The following is a 26560-nucleotide window of genomic DNA, read 5'->3' on the forward strand; positions in this document are numbered from 1 at the left end:
TAGCATTCTTCAAATATTTTTTACCTTTGTGATTTTTCTAAGTATTCTATCAATATATTGGGAAATATTCCTCAGAAATTGTATAATTTAATTTATTTTTCTTTAATGAAATGGTTCGTTGCAAATTTGGGTTTCCATTATAAATCGACCAACTAGACATTGAATCAATCCATAGAATGAAAAAAAAAAGCATTTATCACGGCGGTTACAAAAGCTACAAGCATTTTGTAAACATTAGAGATTCTTTTTTTTTTTTGTTAACGCAAGTGACATTGTTTGATTTTTTTGTTATTTATTTAAAATGATTAAAAATTATGTAATCTGTATGTAAAATGATGATTATTATAATGATAAAAACAATAAGATGACGCTGTTTTTATTGTAAAAGGATTTCAGAAAAATAAAAGTGATTTTATGCATGCTTTGTATTATGTAATATCTTTTGGATAGATTGTGCGTTTCAATATTGTATCCTGAATGAAACAGTTGAGCTTTAGTTAATTGGTGTTGTAATGACAATAAAGACTTATTATTCTAAATACCTCCTTTTTATTCATATGTACATAAAATATTTAAATTACAATTAAATAGATTTTTACCTCTTTTCAAACTTTGAAAAATGTGACTCAGTGAACAAGCCTATGTAAATTCAGCTCTAAGAAAAGTTACATATGGCAATACTTGGTTCACAGTTCAATTTTTTCAATACAACCCAAAAGTCTCTGTCGAGATTGTATCTCTACTCTGTCGAGATTGTATTTCTACTGGTTGTTACTAAAAACAAAGGATCGGAAAGGAAGCCATTGTCATCAAACCAAAACTGTAGAAGGAGTAGGGTTTTAAAAGAATTTTATAGTCATTTTTATTTTTAGCAGCACTGTCCATCGAATTAAAAAAACATGCAGCCACTCAATAACTAGTATGTATCACAGTGTAGTCTACTTGTGTGCAAGTTTCATTGAAATCAGATCAAAACTCGAGAAGTAGCTTTTAAAATGAATTTTACATAAAATACTATTTTGGTAATCATGGCAACACCGTTGACACACTCTTTTATATATCTTAATGAGGTTTACGTATATGGCATGTTATATTGAAATCAGACCGAAATTCTAGGAATATCCAAAAAAAAAGAATAAAAAAGTTTCACATAAAATATAATATAATAATGATATAAAATAATGTAATAAAATAATAATAATACAATAAAAAAACAATAATATATTTTTGCAATCATTGCAACACCGTTCATCGAAATGAAAGACCGATGCATTCTTTTATGTAAATTGGTGTGGTCTACTTGTGTGGCATGTTATATTCAAATCAGACCAAAATTGTAGGAAAACCCTAACAAAAAATATTATATTTTAATGCAATTATTCTGTAAAACACTTTTTGATTGGCTAATGACTGATGTTTGAAGCAGTTAAACGAGCATTAACGAGCGAGAAAGCTTTTTCATTGTGACGTCATAATAGAGCGACGCAAAAACACAATGTTCCGTGACGTATTTATTGTAACAAAATTCATCAAAATCAGAAAATAAGACGTAAACAACCATCAAAATGCATGGATTGCATTAGAATAGGAATAACAGATCTTTTAATTTGGTATTTGCGACGGTTAATGCTGATTTAACGGTCGCAAATATCCGTTTTACCGGCTTCGCTTACGCGTCGCCGGTAAACTCAGTTTGCGACCGTTAAATCAGCATTAACCGTCGCAAATACCATATTAGAAGATAGTTATTCCCTATGTTAACTATAGTTAACAAAAGCTTACTATATATAGTTAACTATAGTAAATCAAAGTGTCAAAGTTTTCGTCAAAGTTTTTTAAAGTGTTACTCAGGGCCTATGAGTAGCGAGGGATCTTTTACGTGCCAGCACCTACGGCGACACAGGCCCTCGGTTTATACAGTCTCATCCGAAAGACCGGTCTCCACGTCCCAAAGTGATTCAAACCCGTGACGTAATGATTGACTCTTGACTTCGCGACTCTAGAGCAGACGCTCTAACCACTGCGCCACGCGGGCGACTAATTTCATATATGAAGGAATAAGTTTGTATAAAGTTTTCATTTGAATTCAAAATATAATTTCTTCGAAAAGCAGTCACTTTGACATATTCCAAAATATACATACTATCATTATTTTAAGGCTGTATATTTGGTATCAAAATTGGAAAGTGGTTAAATGTCAATAAATGTCAATAGATGCCAGATTTAAAGGTCTGAGAGTGTATGTTTTTGACGACGGTTTCCATGGCAACGGAACGCCTGATCAAATCAAATTATATATTTTTAGATTATATTTTTAGATTATATATTTTGCCTTATTCCTCTCCATAGTAAAGATAAGCAGTTTCTGAGAAGGGGCCTTAAATGGCTCTTACCATTGTATACTTCTTTTTGATAAAGTTTTTCAAAGTGTTAACTTTTTCGCCAAAGTTTTTTAAAGTGTCACAATTATCACTACAGTAAATCAAAGTTTTCAAAGTGTCAAAGTTATTACTATAGTTAATTATAGTAAATTATAGTTTACTAGAGTTAACTATAGTATTTGCATTTGTTAGTGTATATAGGAATTTCACAGAAATTCCTACAACGACAACGAACAGTATCCAATATCAAAGTCCATAAAACAATACAAATTTATAGTAGCCTGTAAATAAATTGTATTTGCTGACAAGGTAATTGAATCGACCCTAGATCTTACGAAATGATGACTTTAAACGAAACTGCTGATATTCTTGTTTCATCAACTTGTTTGTCAATAAATGACATCGTTTTAGAAATTGTTCATACGTAGAACGTGCTCTTACGTGTCGAATCAACTGATATATACACTCTCCGTATGCAGGTGATGAAGGTATATTGCTGCATAAGTAAAGGAAATTCGCGATTGAAAAGTAAAAATCGTCACATGCACGTTTTTCATATAGCTTGGTTGTTAGGTTACCATTAACGTCTCTTTCAAGTAAAATATCCAAGTATGAAACAGATGTGTCAGAACTCTGTGGTATCGATCTTTTACCTCAAGCTCTTCTGGACATATCGTATCGATGTAGAAACTTAAGGTAAATTACCATTGTTAATTAACAATACGTCGTCGAATACCGTCGATATATCTAAAAGTCGAGTTGAAGTCACAAAAAGTGCTTTCTTCTTTTCACACATAAGATTTTGCATCAATTCTGCTTCATTTGAACACAAAAATAGGATCTTTTTCTTGCCAGAGCCTACTTCGACACGGGACCTCTGTTTATACGATCTCACCCGAAGGACCGGTCTCCACTTCCCACAGTGGGATTCATACACGTGACGTAAGGATCAACTCTTAACTTTACAACTCTAGATCAGATGCATTGACCATTGCGCCACACGGGCGAGTTTAGACCTTGAGACCTTAAGGCTAATGTTTCGCTATCAAGAATATGTTCAGAGATAATTTCCGGTACCGTATAGTCTTGCACATTTCACTATTTTCCACATGTCAAAATTTTTCGTTGCACTTTATCCCATGTTTCCCCTTTCTCGCATGTGACATCTTTTTGTATCCCACAGTTTTACGTCAGAATGGGTTTTGAGATAGCGTAATGAAGTACAAATATAGTAAAAAGTGGAATCCTATTATAAAAAAGTTAAAAACAGTGTAAAACATTATTTGTGGTGTATAAAACAAAATATAAAACATAAGATGAAAAGAATGTCACATGACTTGTTATTGGATGTGATTAAATTGCAACCAACTCATGTGCTGTTATCTTCTTGCCAAGGCTCGGGGATATTTAAAATATACAACACAGGTTTGGCTTTCCAGAAAGCCTGAAATGTCATCTCTTTGGCGTCTTTAATGACACAGAATAAACAGTGAAGTATAACTTTTTTTCAGCTATTTTTTTCTATTTATTTAGAGAAGGGTGACAGTTTACCTGAACAATTTTAGATAAAGAAAAATAGTATAATCATCAAACTTCAAAATTCTATGTTGCGTATATTATAAGCTAGAAAGGAAAAAAAATATTTTAACAAATTTATTTGGGGAGTACATGACTATACAGTGTGGATAACGGAGGGGGCTTGTAGTAGACAAATATAACAGAAACATTTGATTGAAATTCTAGTTTAAAATTCATTTTTAATCCACATGAGCTGTTTTCAAAAACTAAGTGTAAATGTATGATCCAAAAGAAAAATAATTTTAATTTCCAAATACATGTTAATTGAAATTTATTTTGATATAATCTTACCCCTACTATATAATCTTATGACACTGGTAAAAGAAATATGTAGAAGACATTTTTTTTCAGGAAACGTCCATCTTTTTCAAAAGGGGGATGTCGAGTCAGATCATGCTTGGTACCAATTAATTTTAGAATGACGAGAGATTCCTTTGTTTTGTCTTCAAGGAAAAATGTTTGACAACTTCCTTATTCATTTACGACATCATTAAGCCCCCCCCCCCCTCACCGCACACATATAAATTATATTATATAAATTATTCCAAACAGAAATCAGACATTGACTCCTTCATATTCCCTTTAAAGGCTGAACAGAAAATTCTGATTCATACATTAATTTCAAATTGATATTGAAATAGTTTGCCTTCTGTGTCAATTAGTACATGTATAATAACGTATATTCTAGAGAAGGCGAAGTGGATTTAAAATGAATTTCAGACAAGATTCAATCCAATGTTTTCTCGGCCGTTAGTGCCGAATTGTACCCGCCAATTCCATTGTATTTCATTAAAGTTTTGATTGTAACAGATAGAAATGACATACCGGTAAGTTGCATATCTCCAATCTTGTCAGTTAATGTTCTGCGGTCTTGAAATATAAAATGTTCTTTTACTCACTTAGCTTATCCAAGGAAATAAAGCACACATGCTTTTGATATTAGGTCATGTAAGTAGTAACATTTATAGATGCTATCAACTAAAACTAAGTGTTTACAAATTATCTGGAAAAAGTTCTCATTTGGAAACCCCGAACTTACAGCTGTTTTCGGAATATTCAGTTTTATGTCATTAGTGATCCTCCGAATTCACGTGCAGTGCGTATCTAGAAACATCATGTATATACAATTAATTCCCGATAAACCACCACCTTTTGATATTTAGAAATCATGGCGGTATCACGAATTTGGCAAGGAATTGGATTTTCCATCTTCTGGAAAACCAGAAGTAGAGGTACCGTTCTTAGAAAAACCATTAAACGTTTCTGTTCTTATTATTACATGTACATGTATATAAAACTTATTTCTGATTAAAAATACTTCAATTTTTTCATCAATTCGCTATAAAACAATATGTGCAGTTATGGAAAAAAGACAAGTACATGAGTATGCATTTAAATCTTCAGTTTTGCTATTGAAAAAAAAACCATGCTGGGTCGATCGTGGCGGTATAGCTAAAATGGCGATGAATCGAATGGCGATAATTCGAGAATTGACTGTATATTTTTTTGCTTTGTCATTAAAACTTTTCTGCATATTAAATAAAAACAATCTCGTATAATTATAATTTTAGCATTATGTTTCAATAGTATTATAGGAGAATTGATTTGATGTCTTTCTTTTGCCATTAATGCAATTCATACTGCCTACGGAAAATGATTGCAAGTTCTTTAATTATAAACATGAAAACTAATTAAAAAGAATTGATTAGACATGCAAGAAAATAGTCATAAAGATTCTTTGTGATCTTATATTAACTTTAATCTTCCAATGTCTGGATTTTTTTATGGATATTGATGTATAAGTATCCGCTAATAAGATGTGCTTTTAATTTCTGACGTTGCTTTACTCTTTTAAAATACATTCAATCGCTTAATCAGACTTGTATCATTTAAAAAATATTAAAGAGCCAAATAATTTAAGTTTTTATCATCAATCCATATCAATCAATGTGATTACTTCTACATGAATAAATGTTTTAAAATTTGACATTGTTTTAATTTCTGTGAATTCTTGGATCCACGCCTCGGCCGCAGAGGATCTTTACAGTCGCTCTGACCAAGTTAGAAGATTTTATCGAATATCTGATCATCATTTATGTATAGCCAAGAAGAACATATAGTGTACATGTATATTTTTATGAACCCTTACCACCTAGGCGACGTGTGTCTGAATATCTATGATTTCTGTGCAGCTGTTCTTTCTCAATAAAAAGGCAGATCAGTTCATTGTTTTCATCTCGATCTATATGTAGAAAATCGCATCATCATCAAACTGACCAGACGGTAATCCTCGGGTGGCCTTGCGCTTTTTGTATGATGGAGTCATGCAGCCGAGGATTGCCGATTGATAACTGGCAGCTTCTACTGCATGCACTGCGAAGTCACATCCGGAAAGCAAACTTAATGCGTCATCTCGTGAGAGATGACAAATATGTTAACAACTTCCAGTAATTTTTTGACAATTGTTTTTTATCTCTCTGACTGAAGAGCTCATAATTTTCAAAGGGAGATAATTCAGTTTTAAAATGAATGTCTGCTATTCCTCATATTCATAGACTGAATACCAACAAGCTAGGTTTAGAAACACCTTTTACAATTAGATATCTTTATTTCTGTAAGTAACATGAATTGATGTAGTGCATTTTCTTAAAACATTCCCAATTTCTTTTTAAAGAAAAATTCAATTTTAGACACCGTTTCCGTGGTAACTGCTCATCCTTCATATGATCTCACTATATTTTTTGAAGTTGTTTATCATGTTTATGTGGTTAATATTCCAGCTAAATATGAAGAAAAGCTGTGACTATACATGCCAAAAAAGTTTAATGGTGACAGAGAATGGGTATTACCACTTAAATACATGTAATAAATAAATAGCAAATCACAGGTCAAGACTATAAACGTGCCAAGCTAGAATTGAAGACAAGAATATGCAATTTCAAAGACGTTTTAATTAGATTACATAAAGTCACAAAGTTTACAATAAATCAAAATGACCGTGTAGTTTTATTTCCAAATAAAACTAAGTTTGAAAAAAAAAGTTAATTTTCAAAGTTTAGGAGTGACATTTTCTTACAGTTGGTCTGCGTCTCTGTTATGAGATTTACTACTCTGAGGTTGGTACCATTCTTCTATTTTAGTCAGCTCCTCTTTCTTTCACATATGTCCATTTTCAAAGGCACTGGTGTATGGCAACACCCGTGCCAATGCAAACTGATGAGTGCTGGTCATATGTGTATTATATACCTAATGTACATATGCATGTATATCACTCACTTTCACTGTTGAATTTACGTAATAACCTGACGACGTGACTTTCCGGATCAGCACACTGTAGTTTTCTGAACCAAATCACCACTCTCTGAAACGTCTTATGTAGTACGCAGAAACGTTATTTTTCTTGTGCGTGAAATGACCATTGTTGATAACTTAAACTATTATACAATTGATGTTTAAAGTTTTATTTTGGTGCATTTAGATAGATATAAGGGGGTATATAAAAAAATTATTGTAATAGTAACTTGATCACGTCGAGTTAACAGGCGATATCACCCAGAAATTATAATGTATTCTTGGAGATAAACAGATTGTCTTCTGTTCAAAAGGATAATCCAATAATCCATTTTCGGGTTTGATTGGTTTAATGTTTGGAATTTTTGACCAAATTCCATTACCCGCATTTACAGAATCATCACATTTAAATATATTGGTCCTTAAGACGCTATGTCCTCGGAAACATATGTCATAAAAACAATATCACTATGAAAGAACGCAGATATAGAGACATAATTAATAAATATACACATGGAGAATATAAAATTGATAATGCGTACAATGTCATATTGCATATCACATATAAATTAAGATTAGTGTATACGTCAATTTTGCTATAAGACATGGCTATAAACAATCTCATAAATATATATATACTTATTGTTTTTCATCTAACATATTTTTTCTTTGGAAAAAAACTCTTTAAGATTTTATGATAGTTGATCGTTTCACATGTGGACAAATATGATAATTCTTTTTAAAACTCTTCAAAAAGCTAGAAGAGTAAATGATTTTTTTTTGTGATTTTAGATAAAAGATATTTAATCATCTCAATTCTGAAGGATTTTTTCTTGCATAATTTATCATCATATTCAAAGTAAATGAACTTCATATCAAATATAGTTGTTAAGGTCATATCGCAAATTTTCCTGAACAATATGAAGATTAACATTGAAGAAATATAAAAGATGACTAACCTGACATTATTCTCAGACACAGAAAGTTCATTCCAAAAGATATTTTTAGTAACAACCGTCATTCATCATTTAGTTCTGAATAAAAAGTTTATTTTTGATATCAAAAATATATTCCTGGCGGACAAGATGAGCAGGTATTATTCAACACCCGCAAGTAAATATCAGATCTTTTTCTCAAACTAATTATATCTTTTTCAAGTCTTCCATTTCTAAGTCTTATAATTGCCTGTAAAAGAAACAAAAAAGATTTATATCAACATGAATACATGTTTGCTATCGGGTATATATTTGAAATAGAAGTAAAGATTAAAAGTAATAGTATGTATCTTAAGCTCAATTCAGATGATTTTCTAACATTCAATTAACTGAAATAAAGTTCTTTTCAACTACAGAAACCGTTCACGGTAGCTCAGTCGGTAGAGAGTTCACTCCGTGATCGGGAGGTCGTGAGTTCGTGACTGACCCAGTCGATAAAAAAAGGTAGCAACTGTTCCTTCGCAATGCGCTCGGCACTTTGAAGTGAAAGTTGTGGGTCCTTCGGATGAGACCTTAAAATCCGAGGCCCCGTGTCAGCGCCAGGCGCAGTGCTCAATAGCCCTGAGTACCGAGTAAAGGTCAAATTTTGAAGCCTTTTACCGGCATACGGTGACGTCTCCATATGAGTAAAAAATTCTCGAGAGGGACTTTAAAGAATATACAATTAATCTATTAATCAACCTCAGAAAGGTCTTTCCAATTATAATCCAGTGCTATTTTCTCCATTAGCATGGCATTTGGCTTTTCCCATAGAACATAATTTCTGTAGAAACGGATTCTTTCTAGGTCATCAGCTGGTCTTTTCCCAAGATCAGGTTTTCTGCCCCATCCGTTTGTTGGAGGTTTGATGTTAATTGCATGATTTCTCAGAATACTGTACATCGTGTTCACGTCAAATTTAGATGTGGCAACTGAATCATCTACAAAAATATTGTATCAGGGTTGTTTGTAATATTTGTTTCATGCATTAATCCTATCTGTTTTAAATTATTTCCGTATACATTTTTTCCTCGTATCATTTAACACAAAATAATGATTAAATGGAAATGACTTTAGCCGTGCATATTAACGTGATGTAGTTTTTTTTAATAGAACCTTTATGAAATTGTTTATCAAATTAAATTTGGAAATAGAAAAAAAAATAATCATAAATATTGGAAATAAGTGGCCCATGGACCACATCGCTCACCTGATTAGCTTTGACCATGCAGTTCTTTTCTAAATCCTACTTTGTTATACATATTCAGACCCAACCCTACCACATGTGGAATGATTTGGACCATTTAAAATTTACACTACACACGGATGTTTCCACATAAAGTTCAGCTTTACTCACCCAATAATTCCTGTGAAGAAGATTTTTAAAGTATTTTCCTAAATATTTCAATTTCAACACGCTCTAATCTCAGTGTCATGATTTCAACAATTTAGAATCTACATTACGACAGAATGCCTCCGCGTAAAATTAAGGTTTTCTTATCCAGTGGTTCCTGAGATCAAAATTAAAAAAAAGATTTCCTATATAATATCTTTGTAACACTTTAATTCCCTTTTGTGTCCCCGTTCTACCCCTGGGGGTTATGATTTGAATAATTTAGAATCAAAATAACCACAGAATGCCAGTTTCAGCTTTTCTGGCTCAGTGGTTCTTAAGGGAAAAAATGACCTCACCCAATTTTTGTTTTTTCTTGATTATCGCCCCATGTGAATGCACTTGGCCTTTGGTTTTAACAATTTAAACTTTTCTCTATCCAAGGATGCTTTGTATTAAGTTTGATTAAAATTGGCCAAGTGTTCTTTAGAAGAAGTCGTAAATGTAAAAAGTATAGAGACGGATGGACGAATAAATTGTGATCAGAAAAGCTCACTTGAGCGTTTGGCTTAGGTAAGCTAAAAAAGGGAAAAATTGGGTCAATATTAAAATAAATCCATAAACACAGAATATATATTTCTCTAGCACAGAAAATTTATTTTCTAAATGAAAATAGGTGTTTATTGATGAATTTATACTACCTGGACACAGCAAACCCATTCCTTGGCATTGTTTGGACGTTTCATTTTGGAAACTGATTTTTAAAAAAAAAATTGCATCCTATCCGATCAAAGTGAGCTCTTCGAACAAACGACAGATAACTTGTGGTTCCGACAATTCAGGAACATACTCGCAGGTAGTATCGCCTGTAAGTATGACCAAAATATTTCAAGCATGAAATTCATATACAACTAAACAATTTTTATTTATTATACAATTATGGACTCTTTTAGTGTGGAATATGGTTTGTTATTCACCAGAAAAATATTCATATTGACCGAGGCGAAGCCGAGGTCAATATGGATATTTTTCTGGTGAATAACAAACCATATTCAACACCAAAAGAGTCCATAATTGTTTTATTATATAGTCGGGATTTGTATAGATAAGACATTGAAGGCTGTATGACGACACCATTTTCATTTGCGATCTTCCATTGTTGAAAATAAAAAAATCTCCAGATTACTGTTTGTAACCTCCGTGTTTTCCTTTCCGAGTTTGGCTATGTGTAAGACGTCCAAATGTTAAAAAATAATCCTGAAAAAGGTTTGAATAATCGTTTTCCTGCTCGGATACGTAGCTCGCTGCGGCCGTTGCAACCATTGTTTACAACGTTGTTTGATATTTTGATTGTGACGTCACAATGACGTTGCACGCGAATTGACCCTCCGGTGAATACGGCCTAAAATCCGGTGAATATGTAGTGTTATGAACTGTTTGCGTTTGTATAGATTATATAGGGACTATAAATAGACTATATAATAATTACATTTATTTATTGTTTATAAACTTGAATTAATTTTAATAATGTAAAAGTAATAGTTCTGATGAAAACTTCCAGAGTAAAAACATCATCTTACGTCATTCCTTTCAGAGAAATTAGAATATAACTGAGTTTGTTTGAAGTTGGTCTCTATTTTTTTATATACACTTTTGCCTTACCAGGAATGTCAACTGGATCATCCTTTTAAAAAAACAAGATAAATTTTAAAATCAATGAATGATTTTGAATTTTTATAACAAACATTCTGCAGGAGAATAATAAACTAAATATGAATTTTACCCGCTCTCTTTCTTTCTTTTTCTCTCTGAGTAGTATTTACCTATTTCCAGTAATGCAAAAGGACAGATGCATCCAATAAATGGTTATGGGGTATTTCATGTCGTGGACATGATACATCCTTTCTTCCGGAAATATAAGTTTCTTCAACAAAACAATCGTCATGTTCACAAAACACCTCCTGCTTAGAGCACTGGTATCCTACGCTGTACGCCGTTTCCTTCTGATAGCTCCTCGTGAGATCTCGATAGTGTCCCTTATTTTAAGACAGACTTCTTTAATAATGACATTACTGCTGGGTTGAAATATCCAATTAATCATAAATATTGATTTAAAAAGATAATACATACGTATATTTCATTCTCAAGGGATATATTGCAAGAAATAGAAATAGGCTGATGTATCAGATATCTCAAGTATTGCGGTATCCAAATACAGCATAGTGATGTTTGTCTCTCTCTTTGTGTGCGCATGCGTGTTTGTCAATCTTTCTTTTTTTCTCTAATTAATTGCCCATGAAACATTATATCGATATCTGTGTATACCGACTTTGACTGCACATACCGCCGCTGACAATAATGTTTGTCTGTACTTGACTCAATTTTTGTCCCTTATTTAGGAAGGAAATAAGGCTTGTTTCGGTACATATTGCCATCGGCAAAAATATTACTAATTGACGACAATATGTGCAGTGAAGGAAGGTTCACATTGACACGTACGACAATCCTTATACTCATCTTAGCTGGAAGTCAAAATACATTTCTGCATTAAAATGGTACCTGATCCAACCTCTATTCTTATGGAGGAACGTGTTTGTTCCACCCCTATTTCATATGCACTTTTCAATGGATTTCCTAAGGAAACAATGTCATCATTCTATTTAATGTACATTGAACTTTGATTCAGTATTCTTTAGCATTTCTATATATCAGAAGAGAATGAACTGTCAAATGAATCATCAGGGATTTCCAGAGGCCGTTCATTGCTGTGCCCCGCCACAGATAAAATCCTTAGCGCCACAATAAAAAAATTCAGCGCCACAGTAAGACCGTCGTTGTTAAAACAATAAATGTAATTATTTTCATTAAATTGAATAAACTTCCTAACCTCACATTTTCCTGACTAAAGGATAAGATCCAATTTTGGCCCCCTACAAATCAAAATTTTAGAATGACATATAGATAATATGTTTTATTTATATTTGGGATTATATAAGAAATATTTCCAATATATTTTTTCACATCTATATGCACTCACTAGCTGTAAATGACATGAGAAATAATGCTAGTTTTGCTATCTAACAAAAAAGCAAAACTAAATCCTTTTTACTTAATGTTTGTTTTCTTATGGGAAACATAGAGCGCAGGGTAGAACGTACATAATTTTTCTATCACTAATAAGTATTGAATATAAACATCTTTGGTTAAAATATAAATTTTGTTCTAGGCTGCACTCTATATTTTCTGAAAGAAAAACTGCTTGAAAATAAGCAGTATTTAAAAAAAAAAATTGGTTAAATTGGCGGGGGAACGTGATTTTTATGATGTTATAATTCTAAAATAACTGCATTTTGATCAAAATTAAAATGACCAATAAAGATGGCATATATAGCTGAACAAATTAAAACTATATACATGTATAAAGTAAAATTAAGATATCCATTTTAAGGGGCCAATTGACACTTACCATATATCGCTTTTTCTAATATTTGTTGTTAATTTACTCAAATTAGGGCCCATTGTTTGGCTTCACAATCAATTATCTTCTAGACAACGCTGGACACCTGCCCTTTTTCCTAGTCAGGAAATACAATTTATCATTGAATGAAATGCTGACTGACGTTTTTCATAGCAATTGTTAGTCCATTCATTTATACACTGAATTGACCACGGATTTTTTCCGTTATTTCCTGATTATGACAACGAGCACACGGCGAGTGTGACCGGTCGGTAGGGGATGCTCACTCCTCCATGGCACCTGATCCCTCCTCTGATGTTTCGGAGGTCCGTGTTTGCTCTGCTCTTATTTCGTATATTTGTTTAACAGACGTTGAGATTGAATACTGTTCGTTATTTCCATTTACTTGTGAAGGAGGGTCTTTTTTCAAAGTATATATTGTGGAAACAATATAATCTTTGTTCTACGTTATATTAAATCGATATCAATTTTAAAATCATAATTCTTAAATTTCGTCTTACATTGTACCAGAAAATGAATGCTACTTGTATTGAAATATTGAATCATAGGTTCTATGTGTTTTTTTCAATTGTGTATATTGGGGATATCTTCGTGAATAAGTCGCGAATTGACAACGAATATTGGTACTTTTTGCAATTCTTGCGACACAGCTAAAGTTGAAATGATGGAGAACCCTTTAACATTAATTAATCATATCCTGTACTCAGCCAGGAAGGATAACTCCGAAAATTAATATCTAATTTGAAATGCATCAAATGAAACTTGAAAATTTTCATTAAAAAATTCTCATCTAATTCCTCTTCATAAGAAAAGGTTTTTGGAAGTCTTAGAAAAGGTCTTTTAAAAGGTGACATTCGTATCCTATTAAAGAAAAAACAAGAAATCTGTGAGCCAATGCTCACTAGTAATACCCCTGCTTTGATGTAAATAAGCACTATCATGTTAATATGTCTACACAAGTTCAATTACAGGCAGATGCACAGAAAAATATGAAGTTGACACAGATTCATATCAAAATTACTCCCACCATATGGCATGCCTCAACAAAGGGTGTAATAAAATTTCAAGCATCTGCTATGAATAGCTAATGAGAAAACTGCAATGAAAATTTGTTATGTGTGAAAGAGACAGACGCACAAAAAAGGAAGTTGAAATCCGATTTGAAAAAAAAAATGTATCCCAAGATATGGCATACCTCAGAGAAGATTTTGTTAAAATTTTGAGCACCTATAACGAGTAGTTGCAGAGAAAACTGTGACAAAAATTTGTGATGTATGAAACAGACAGACGCACAGACAAACAGGAAGTTGACATCGGATTTGAGTGAAAATGCATCCCACCATATGACATTTCTCAGAGAAGATTGTGTTGAAATTTCAAGCATCTAAGATGAGTAGTTGCTGAGTAAACTGCGATGAAAATTTGTTGTGTATGAAACGGACAGATGAACAGACAAACAGGAAGTTGATATCCGATTTGAAAGAAAATGTATCCCACCATATGGCATGTCTCAGAGAAGATTGTATTAAAGTTTTAAGCATCTACGATGAGTAGTTGCTGAGAAAACTGCGACGAAAATTTGTAATGTTTGAAACGGACAGACGCAGAGACAAACAGAAAGTTAATATCCGATTTGAGCGAAAATGTATCCCACCATATGGCGTGCCTCAGAAAAGATTGTGTTAAAATTTCAAGCATTTGTGATGTGTAGTTACTGAAAAAATTGCGACTAAATATCTTTTTTGGACAGAGAAACAGACGGACGGACAGACACACAAGGGCAAAACAGTATACCCCCCTCTCCTTCGGAGCAGGGGTATAAAAATAATAATACATTCTAAGAGAAATAAGATTTTCTTAAACCAAGGCTTAGATACATCTTCCAAGGCTTATGAGCATGATATGAACTGAGAATGGTTTGTGATATCTTTTAATGATAGTAAAAGCCTTTAAACACTATGTATATATAGGATCTCCCATGGTTTGTGGTTTGATATGATTTTTATACAACAAGTTGTGTGTTTTCTATCCCCGAGCCTTGACGAGGGGATAGAAAACACACAACGAGTTGGATAAAAATCATATCAAACCACAAACCATGGGAGATTCTTTTTATTACATATTTTTGTTCACTATAAATGTGTATTTTTGTCGTTATTTCTAATTCAAAGTTCCTTTTCGTGTACCTCAGACCAAATTACGTAGAAAATAAAATTTCGCTTTATGAAATAGTTCGTACAAATACAAAAGAAAAAAAATATTTCAGCGCGTATTTTTTTTAAATTCATGAATGAATTTTTATTAAAATACATCAAATAAAGTGAAATTTGACAATAAAGTCATTCTCTCCATCATACACATGTATTTGTTTATTTACATTACGTCACACGGCGAAGGAGTACATAGTGTTGATACGAAAACGATATCACATGAGTTATATCAACGGGATAAAGGGGAAAATGTGTGATAATATAGGATATATGACGGGAATAGAAGGTAAAAAATACCAAATATGTATAAAACCATGAAAATCCCTCTGAATGTCTGAATACCTATCGTTTTTTCAATCTAAAATATAATTTTGATCAATATGCAATGAGTAAATATATTGCTAATATTCCAATGAAAAATATATTGCTAATTATCCAATTCGCTTCTGCTGCCAAAAAAAAATGAAGATTCGACCATTTTTTCTTCCGAATATGATCAACTTTAATATTTAACTTAAAAGAAATACTGTGGATTTACGAAACTGGATTTAAATAACTTTGGTAGCTTCATAGATCCTTTTATGAGCCTTGTTGATTACTCAACTGATTATTTTATGATTCAAGTGGAATAATTAATAAAAGAACAATTGACAACGTTAGGAACTACTTTGAATTGACTTTGGAATGATTTTACTTCAACATTATCTCTGCCCAAACTGTATTATGAGTACAATACAAAAAATGATGTCACATTACTGCTAGCCTTTTTTTCACAACGATGTATATTTGAGTCGTTCCAAGAAAAAAAACCCCTTATGTCAAAAATTTTCGAAAATGACTTTTTTCTTGAAAATTGATGTAGAACCTTATTTAAATATAACCTGTAAATATTACAGGTGTATCTTGCTCCGTTACGGATTTACAGGCATTCAAAGTATGCATTATTTTACAGCTGACGTCGTATTTTATAAATTTTCTCTTGTAGCGACGTCGACGTTATATAGCGACGTAATAAAAACATGAATTACTTATACATGTACGCAATAACTCGGTATAACTTTTATATACATGTATGTGCTTAATTTGTTGTAAAATATAATTATTTTTATGAAAAGGTTCAGTTCATTCTATCCTGATATTTATTAAAAATATGCCAATGGAATTCAAATAGCCCTATGATTCGCTGACTTAGAGAAAACATCACCAATAATTGAAAGGTCTTTTATAAAGAAAAATTCACTTTTAATTTTAATCTTAAGATCAGCCCAAATCTTTTAAAACCAGCAACAACAAAAAATATTTTAGTCCCCATTAATTTATATTTTTTGACAATTTATGTTAATTACTTGTCCAACCTTCACCTTCAAAACAGCGACCAAGAGACAGCATTAAGGAGCAGGGGTTTACGTTTTTATCAATGAACACGCCGAAAGGATTTGGTAAAGTATTGTATTTCAATGTAAAAAAAAAATGAGTACCATTAATTATCCTCTTTTTTTATAAATGCTCAACTACATATGCATTTTCTTTTCTTTATTATGTCCTAATTTGTTAAAATATAATAGAAGGAAAGGGGGAAGGACAATGAAAGAATAAATATAAGAGTACTGGTATAAAGGCAATTTAGACTAGATATATAAATGTTAAATCTGTAATTTATGAATAGTAAAAGTGTGTACTTTTCAGATTTCAAATTATGAAATAAATAATAAAAACATGACCTGAAATACTGAGAAAAAGGGTAAGGCATATAATTCAGCTTTTTAATGTATATTTTCTACAGTACAATCACGTACACGTAGTCTTATAGATTGCCAAATGAAATAATGAGAGAAGAACCTTTTGTGTTTAACGTATAGATCTATGAATTTCAAAGTGAAAGTTAGACTTAAAATTTCTCAATATTTAAAGATATGTATGCCGTATTTTCGCACAACTGAAACCAAACAAAAATTTCTGAAGTATGATAAGCTATCAAAATTGAAGAATTCTCTCAAATTCGACGAAATATTATTCGGTATTAACAAAGTACTTGTCAGGAAAAGAACACAATATTCTCATGCATATTTATAAAGGATTGACGTTTATGTGGATCTGCGCATGTGTGCGGGAAAAGCATCACGAGAATCATCAGGTCGAGGAAACTATTTTGTGTGAAGTTTGTTCAGCGAGGAACCAACAAGACTGAAAAATTGACCAATCAGCTCAATGAGTTGTATTTAATGCATTTATAGGTTACTACTCATGATCAGTATTATATATAAATACTTCATGTGTTTTTCGAACAGGCTAATTTTTTTAATCGCTCTCAGAAAGACGTGTAACATTTCCCAAGCATTTACAAGCTTTATGCATTATGTACATTATCATCTACAAATCCCATGCTAACATTTGAATACAAATGAACAATGCAAAAAATAAGAGTTGCCACACTGTAATATACAGGTCTGTTTGTTTACAGTTTCCCCGTGCTCTACTGACAGTGAGAAGACAATTTCACGTGACTATATTCCTCGGTACAAAAAGCAACAAACTCTGAGGTGTGCTCACGTATTGACATTGTTTACAATGCATACAACTTCGAAACATAAAGCAAGCTAACAAGAAAAAATGCATTTGTTTGTTAATTTGAGCATTGGAATTCTCAATTAGTAACTACCCTTCCTATTCTGAAACAGGTTTTAAAGAAAATGTAAATTGGCTTTTCAGCCGTCAATTGAACTCGCACCGTACAATTTCCTAAACCACGTGTTTGTAGTGAAAACGTAGTAGACCATCATGCTTTTCGGCTCATTCACAAGATTGGACCATTGTTTGCTGTGAGCATGCGAGACCACATGTTCATGAATTTTTCAATAAGAGGCGGTTTAATATCCGATTCGGAGAGAAAATAATTTTTACAAAATACTATTTCATAACTTTTAAACGTGATGGAGTGGAATTGTCTTAATTGCAGAAATTACATAACTTATGAAACTTGATGAGACACAATACATATTTATTTCTTAAGCAATAAAACACTCATACGGCATATATATCTTTAAGTCAGTTATGCGATCCGATCTGTAGTTTAAAATACATAAATGTCTCAGTTTAAAAACAACAACAAAACAACAGCTTTTTATGAGGCTAATTTCACAGGTAAACACTTATATTTACCATGAGGATCCACTGAAAGTGTACCAGTTAGTCAAAAGCAAAAAAAAAAAAAAAAAAAAAAATTAGAGACAAAGAAAAACGTGTAAGAAGGGGCCTATTTAGAGCAGCTTTTAAAGTCCTCGAACCATTCAGAAACAAATGTAAACATTAATTTGATTACCGTCTTCATAAAAAAATAAACACATTAAGAAAATTATAGAAAAGAGAACATGTTACACGAATTCAGCACATTAGACTGTCTTCCTAATAAAATGCTTCTCATATATTAATTAGTAATATATATATATATATATATACTATCCCAGTTTACTTAACATTTTACACACATACAAAGAAGTTCCGTTGTGTGCAGAAGCTGGACGATTCTTTGGCCATTCTCTGTCACCTACAGTAACATCAAATAGTCGAACATATGACCATCCTTACAAACTAACAAGGACTCCAAGTGTTCTGAAAGTGGGAGGGCCGGGTTAAGTAGGTTACTTTAGTGTCCTATTCTTCTAGTTAGATTTACATGGAGACCGGTCAATCGCATGAAAACGCGGTCCAATGTCGCAGTATAAGTGCTGGCACGAAAAAGATCCCTCACTGCTCAAAAGCCTGAAGTACTGGTTATAGGAATATCTGCAGCTCTTCAGGCACCGGCAAATGGCGGCGTCTCCTCATGAGTTAAAAAAATTCTCGAGATGGACGTTTAACAACATACACACTTAATCTATTTAAATTTAAAAATTGAGAAAGACTCATCACCTTAAGTTTCACTTCTAAGGATAAAAGAGGACAAGTTATCTAGAAACATTTTTTATATATATATATTTCCGAAGTTTGAGTTTGACATCTGTGACGGACAGTAAACTAGCAGTGGCGGATTTAAGGGGGGGGCGCACCCGCCCCCCCCCCCCCCCCCCACCCCGCCCCCCCCCCCCGTTAGCGTAAATCAAATATGTCTACATGGTAGACTTCATTTTAACCCTTCAAAATCTCTAGAATCCAGGAGCTTCCGGGGGCTTCGCCCCCGGGAGCCCCACCAAGGCTTTGGTAGACTTCATTTTAACCCTTCAAATCTCTAGAATCCTGGAGCTCCCGAGGTTTCGCCCCCTGTTCCCCCATCAGGTCTTTGTCCTGAACCCCTTGCCCAATTTTGGGCCCCTAACTCAAAATCCTGGATCCGCGCCTGACTAATACAGGGAACTTACACGTATATATACTTTATACTGCATGGTGCACTAGCTTTTCTAGTGATGCGGTCGAGTCTCTCTCTTAGTCTCTCTTTCAGGTAAGTTAAGCACCGACGAGCCTGTTTAACCCTTGGATGGGTGACCGCTCAAAAACATTGAAAGTAATAAGATACAGGCCTACATCACCGCAATACTAAAGGACATGCAAAAATTTAGGAGTTTTTCAGACTTACATAATTATGTATAGTGTCAACAACATTCATTTAATGATTTGTTTGTATCTTTCATTAAGCACTTTAAACCGACACTCTGTTTCATTTATTACTACAAACGTTGTTAAAGGATAATTATTTGAACAGCTAATTAAAATTGCATTTTTTTATACAACGCTTTTCATCATCATATTCTCTCCTGGTGGAATTTCAATATATTAACAAAATAAACTTAACTATTATTTCTCTATTTTTCACATTTGCATCTACAGTGCCAAAGAGTTGTCTTGATCCAGGTCTAATAAAATGATAACGGGTTAACTATTTTCTCATGTACATACGTTTATAAAAACATGTCAGAACGTTTTTTCAATGTTTATAATATAATACATACTCCTAGCTCTCTCATTTCCAAGATCTAGCGTTTTGTGAAAAAATCAGGATATGTTCACCTACATGTTATCTTCCTGGTGAAAATTACAAGCGTGCATTTACTTCTTGCTACGTTAGATTAAAGGTGACCTTGGAGATTGCAACAACTGGCGAGGGATTACACTTCTCTCTCTCACCAGCAAGGTCTTTAGCCACATCATACTACAACGTATCACAGCTGCTGTAGATGACATTCTTCGGCAGGAGCAGGCTGGTTTCAGAAAAGGAAAGTCTTGTATTGACCATATTTTTGTCCTACGACAGATATTGGAACAGTCATGTGAGTGGAATAGTACACTCTATGCCGTATTTGTTGACTTTGAGAAGGCCTTTGACAGTCTACACCGTGAATCTCTCTGGAAGATCCTGCGCCACTACGGCATCCCACAGAAACTGGTTAACATCCAGTCCCTCTACAACAACTTTGAGTGCCGAGTGATACATAACAGCCAACTCACGGAGCCTTTCGCAGTGAACACCGGAGTGAAACAAGGATGTATTCTGTCACCAGTGCTATTCTCACTTGCAATTGACTGGGTCATGAAGAACACCACACAAGGCAAAAGACAGGGATTGCAATGAACGCTGACTTCAATACTAGAGGACCTTGATTATGCTGATGACCTCGGACTCCTTTCGAACAGACACCGAGATATTCAGCAGAAGACAGAGCTCCTCAGTGAAACATCTAACAAAATAGGATTGAAGGTGAATACCAAAAAGACACAGGTTTTACGAGTAAACGCCACTAACAACAACCCAGTACTGATCAACGGTAAGCCACTAGAGGATGTTGAGGAGTTCACATACCTGGGAAGCAAGGTCATCACAACGGGCGACTGCGACAAGGAAGTTGACACCAGGATTAGTAAGGCAAATCAGGCTTTTGCAATGTTGAAACCCATATTGAGATCCTCATCACTCAACATCAACACCAAGATCAGGATCTTCAACAGCAATGTCCTCAGTGTCCTCTTGTATGGATCAGAATGCTGGAAAACATCCCTGGCGATTGAAAGAAAACTAGAAGTCTTCCAAACCAAGTCCCTCAGACGCATCCTTAAGATCTTCTGGCCTAACACCATCACCAATGAAGATCTACTGGAAAGAACTGGGATGTCTCCAATATCACAGACCATCCAAATAAGACGCTGGCGATGGCTTTGTCATGTCCTGCGCATGCCTTCCAACTCACTGCCTAGGGTTGCCCTTAGATGGACACCCCAGGGAAAAAGAAGCAGGGGCCGGCCAAAGGAGACGTGAAGAAGAACTGTCCTGAAAGACCTGAAGACCAGAGGTCTATCCATGGAGACAGCACCACGAGCAGCTGAAGACCGAGCCAGGTGGAAATACCTTGTAGCCGCCTCAAGCACCTGACGGCGCAGAGAGGATTAAGTGAGTGATATATTCAATAGTACAGAACATTTCTTCTGAAAGAATTTAAAAATTTTATTTTGGTTTAATCTTAAAGATTTTAATTATATACTAATTAATCATAATAACGCATTTTAATAGCAAAATAATTTTCTCAAAAACACAGCTCATATTGCTTTGTTGTTGGTATATGTTTTGGCTTCCGTTCCATTCCGTTCAGAAAAACCGTTGTATGAAAAAGAAAAATGTGACTTGCCATCTACTAGTTGACGTCTTCGGCAGATATAGGACCATTTGAAATACATATTTTTACTGGTTTAAAAATCTACAATACATCAAGTGTGCGAGGCCAATATAAATACCTGCTTGAACATTATATAATAATTATGTATTTTCCAGTAGAATAAAAAGGGTGAAAAAATCTAACAGTTATCGATCTAAAAAATCTTTGAACAATACAAATATGTTAAAAAAGGAAATTAAAAGGAACCCCTGGACATTCTTGATGAGGTCAGGTGCCGAGGAGGTTACTTACGAATGCTTATTGTCACTAGTTTATCGCAATTCCTGTTAAATTGAATTATATGCGAGAAGCTTGCCTGAATTAAAAACAGAGAAAGGTAGAAGAAGACCATCAAGATCTAAACACTCATGGGCCCCGAACAATTTATGGAATGCATGGTCCTATTATAGCCCCGGCGCATTCCCAAGAAGAGGATTTGAATAGACACTATTTATTGATCCTACAAAGCACTTGTTTGCGACCTCAGCTATATCTTTAGATACATAAACATAGGTTTGCCAGAAAAGGTTCAAGATGCCCTCGTTTTTGCAAATTCGAAATTTTTTCGAATAATGGCTCCTTTTTTAATAGTTCTGCTTTCTAGCCACCAAGTCACCCGCGTGGCGCAGTGGTTAGAGCGTCTGCTCTAGAGTCGCGAAGTAAGGAGTTGATCCTTACCTCGTTGGCTTGAATCCCATTGTTGGACGTGGAGACCGGTCCTTCGGATGAGACTGTATATAAACCGAGGTCCCGTGTCGCAGTAGGTACTGGCATGAAAAATATCCCTCCATGCACAATGACCCTAGGTGCCGAGTATAAGACAAAATTTGCAGCTCTCCACCGGCAAGTCATGAGTGAAGAATTCTCGAGAGGGACGTTTAACAATATGCAATCAATTGATCAATCTATCCACTATGTTTACGGACTGATATACTTTACACGCCAGTGCATACAAAACCGATTTACTCAACTGTGCAGAATTTGCATATGAGTAAATCAGTTCATACGACAAAAATTGCACATGTGAGTAAATTTACACGTGTAAAATATACTGAGGTATGTAAATCATGTCGTATGAATGGGGTATAAATAACTTTTGCCTTTGGTGAAACAAGATTTTCACACCTGCACTGTATCGAATGATTTTGATTGACAGGACAACCACGTGGTCTTCATTTGAATCGTGTGGATTTGAATAGGGAATATACAACGATGACTGCCAAATGGATTTGTTAATTTTCAAAAAAAAAGAATACAAATACATACTTTCACTGCCTAAAATAAAAAAAAATAATCAGAATGTTTATGTAATACATGTACATCAGATATCTGAGAAAGGAGGAGGGCCTGAAATCTCTCTCTCTCTCTCTCTCTCTCTCTCTCTCTCTCTCTCTCTCTCTCTCTCTCTCTCTCTCTCTCAAACACATGTATTCAATATAATAAAAACTATGACAGCAAATTACTTTATTTATTATGAAAATCTTATCTATAAAAAATAATATGAATACCTCTTTTCCTGATCTTGGAATGTCGAGTATAATCACGGCCGGAAAATGTCAACAGATGCTTTTAGAAGTTTGACAAAAAATCATTATAAAGAATGGAAATGATATGTAAGCCAATGGATACACTTCGGTTGATTTTCAAAAGTTTATCAAATAAATCCAATTTACAATATTTTCGTGATCGAAAAGATTTTTATAGTTTTCGAAATTTGAAATTTGATCCATATAAACCAATGCACATAAATTTTCAAAGGATCCGTCCATAATATAAAGAGTTTAAGACCGAACTCCAAATAAATAAATAAATAAATAAATAAACAAACAAAAGTCCAAAAGAATTATTCCTTAAATTAGAATGAGAGAAAGTTAGTAATTTACGAATAAAACCGGGAATAAGAGCGGCAATGCTCTTTTCTGACCAAAACAGGGTATTTTGTGTGCTAAGTGGGTATCCATGGTACCGGATATAAAAATGCATTTCATTGGATAATTCACCATCACCAACCACCTACGCTTTGTACGTAGGTTTGTCCGTTGACCCATGAACCCCTAACATGGCACCATCCCCAAATGCAGGTAAATACATATTACTAATATTTATGCGCTCAGTCCCCATCTCTGCACCACAGGAGTTCTAGCCATAATAAGCTATTTTACTTATTTACTTCAAAGTTCCCATAATAATACCCTAGCATTTTCCTTCAAATTTTATCACTTACTATCGATGGGCTTGATCGATCTATTCGAATCAATTTCATTACAAAATGATCTACCAAATTATAGTGCATTGGAACAACAACATAATCCAAATTGTTTTGACAAGATAATAATTGTTTACAAAATTTAAGTCCTTTTTTCGAATTATTAAGTCACCGAATTTGCGTCATGAATAATAAACATTCTGATTTGATAAACGTTTATATCATTTTACTTTCACTGCTAATAACTACAAAATTATTATGATATTAATATTGTCTTAGTTTAAAATGTTCAAACAATATGTCTGTGCTAAACCCTCTAGGTTTATAGATACATGATAATATAATATAACTGCATTAGAATTTAAAATACGAGTTCATTTATACATGTACAATAAGTAAGCAAACCTTTGAAATTTATCTTTTCATTATTTTACACGAAATCGCATTTATATCGTTCGTACATCCGTGATAATTCATTCTAAAAGTTGTAGCTTTCACTTCTAAAATCCGCATTATTTAATAAGCTGAAAGAGCATATTTATATTATCAGTAGATTTATTTTATTTGTTATACTACACGATTTCTTTAACGATTACACGTTTAACAGCAATGTAAATCGTGTTATTAAAATGCTGTAAGATACGTAATTTAATAATTCTATTAAATGTGCATGTATCGATTTTCATAGGACAATTCTGTACATTTGTTTTTTAAATTGTTTTTTATTTATTTATTTATCAATTTATTTTTTATGTATATTTTGACACCTGATGGAATAGATTAATTTCAATGCAAGAAAAAGATCGGAGGCATTACGAATAATTCGTTCATCTTGCGTTCACCGTTCTTTCACCGTTCTTTCACCGTTCACTTTGCGCTCGCATTTGTGCTCCGTTCGAGTTCTGCGTTCACTCACCATTCACCGTTCAAACATCGTTCATCAAGTTGCGTTCACCGTTCACACATCGTTCACTGACGGTTCGTTCTGCATTCGTTCATCGTTCAGTTGGGAAAGTAGAACGTTTCAGGGAGTGTATGTAAAAGTCAAGATAATTATAGATCTAAATTTTGACTTGTCTGTTTGGTTTTTGGCCTAATCATATCTTCTTTTTTAGAATTTCATACAACATTTTATCACCATACATCTGACTTTGAGTGCTTGGTTAATCAAGGTTTATTGAATCTCCAGACCTGAACAAGTTCCTGCATGTATTCCGAGACTTTTTTCTGTAAGGCCTTAAAAGTATATAACAGAATTTTATATTTTGTAGGATATGCCACAGGTAACCAGTGAAGAGTAATGAGAATTGATTCCATATGCTCATGTTTTCTCATACGTGTCACTAGTCTGGCAGCAGTGTTTTGAAATCTCTGCAACTTTTGCAGGGATGTGGAATTAAGGCCAAACAGTAGTGCATTGTCATAAAAAAGTCGAGATGTAACTGTAACTGTAACAAGTGTCTTGCACGCATCTTTTATGAGTGATCTTTTTCGATGGGACTGATTAGTATATCATGATCAATCACATCAAATGCAGCCGAGAGATCGATCGAAAAATATTAAAATGCAATGCTATTGAAATGCATACATAAATAACTACTTACAAGTTTTTATAGTTCATCGTTGAAAATTTTGTCGGACTTCATTTCTGTTTTTACACTTTATCATTAATATATATATTATTTGAGCGTAGACCTTACATATCATCAAATTCACAAGGCCCGTAGAAATGGTTTTAAAAGTCGAAATGGGGATTTTCCACAAAAAAATTGACAATCAAATGTGCATCTACATTCATGCAAGTAGTACATGTAAAATAAAAGCTTTCAATACAAAAATGTTTGTTTTTTCAGAGTACAAAAACATGCGAAATATATTGGACATCCTACAATTAATCAAACAAGGTTGATAATAACGGACAAGGTTCCCATTGAATATATATTGTAAATATAGTATGATTTTTCACAATTACGTCGGCAAGGAATGTATGAGCAAATGGAAATATTAATCAATTGATATATCTAATACATTTGAAATCGCTCTCTTAACAAATTATTTTTTATACTGATTTTAGTTCTGTTGGGAGGAAATCAAGGTCTCCAAGGTATATTTGCCCTGAGATAGGGGTTTTTGTCTGATGTAATTTCATTTGAAATGTGTTTTGCTTGCCCTCTGATTGTGACTATCTGCCGTATTTCGTTCATTGATTTAATAGCGGTGAAAAAAAATACAATCTAACAAGACGAGGAGCAATAGAAAAATTCTGACCCCGGCTAAACGCCCACCTCCACGGCAATTAAAATCGTTGATTCGTGCTTAAAAGAAATTAAATCTGCATTGGTTATTTGAACAGACAGAATGTATTAAATTACATGGGAACATATAAACATGCAAAAGGTCCATGTCGTTTATTGCAGAAATACGAGTCATTATTAAATATTTACATCCGCTGAATATTTTCTCCTTTATTT

At 33.5% G+C, this 26560-nt stretch overlaps 1 protein-coding gene and 1 long non-coding RNA gene across 2 annotated transcripts; both read right to left on the reverse strand.

The window, feature by feature from the left end:
• Positions 1 to 8218: 8218 nt before the first annotated feature.
• Positions 8219 to 10322, reverse strand: LOC134272201 (uncharacterized). The gene is made up of 3 exons (XM_062754449.1): positions 10259 to 10322; positions 8927 to 9165; positions 8219 to 8435 (listed from the first exon to the last, which is right to left on the reverse strand). The coding sequence occupies exons 1-3, from the start codon at positions 10275 to 10277 to the stop codon at positions 8310 to 8312; spliced, it is 384 nt and encodes a 127-aa protein (XP_062610433.1). The 5' UTR covers positions 10278 to 10322; the 3' UTR covers positions 8219 to 8309.
• A 7-nt stretch (positions 10323 to 10329) lies between these two features.
• On the reverse strand, positions 10330 to 11576 carry LOC134272202 (uncharacterized). The gene is made up of 3 exons (XR_009993147.1): positions 11381 to 11576; positions 11220 to 11241; positions 10330 to 10423 (listed from the first exon to the last, which is right to left on the reverse strand). It is a non-coding gene; the product is annotated as an uncharacterized LOC134272202 (long non-coding RNA).
• Positions 11577 to 26560: the final 14984 nt, after the last annotated feature.

This window comes from Saccostrea cucullata, unplaced genomic scaffold (assembly GCF_032062105.1).
Source record: "Saccostrea cucullata isolate Sc308-1 unplaced genomic scaffold, CSIRO_AGI_Scuc_v1 ctg231, whole genome shotgun sequence".
In the NCBI taxonomy this organism is placed as follows: Eukaryota; Metazoa; Mollusca; class Bivalvia; order Ostreida; family Ostreidae; genus Saccostrea; species Saccostrea cuccullata.

Bases quoted from the DNA above. Each gene is read 5' to 3' on its own strand.
- LOC134272201 (XM_062754449.1), bottom strand. The intron at 8,436-8,926 runs GTTGATTAATAG...TTTCTTTTACAG, and splicing joins ATTGGAAAGACCTTTCTGAG to GCAATTATAAGACTTAGAAA.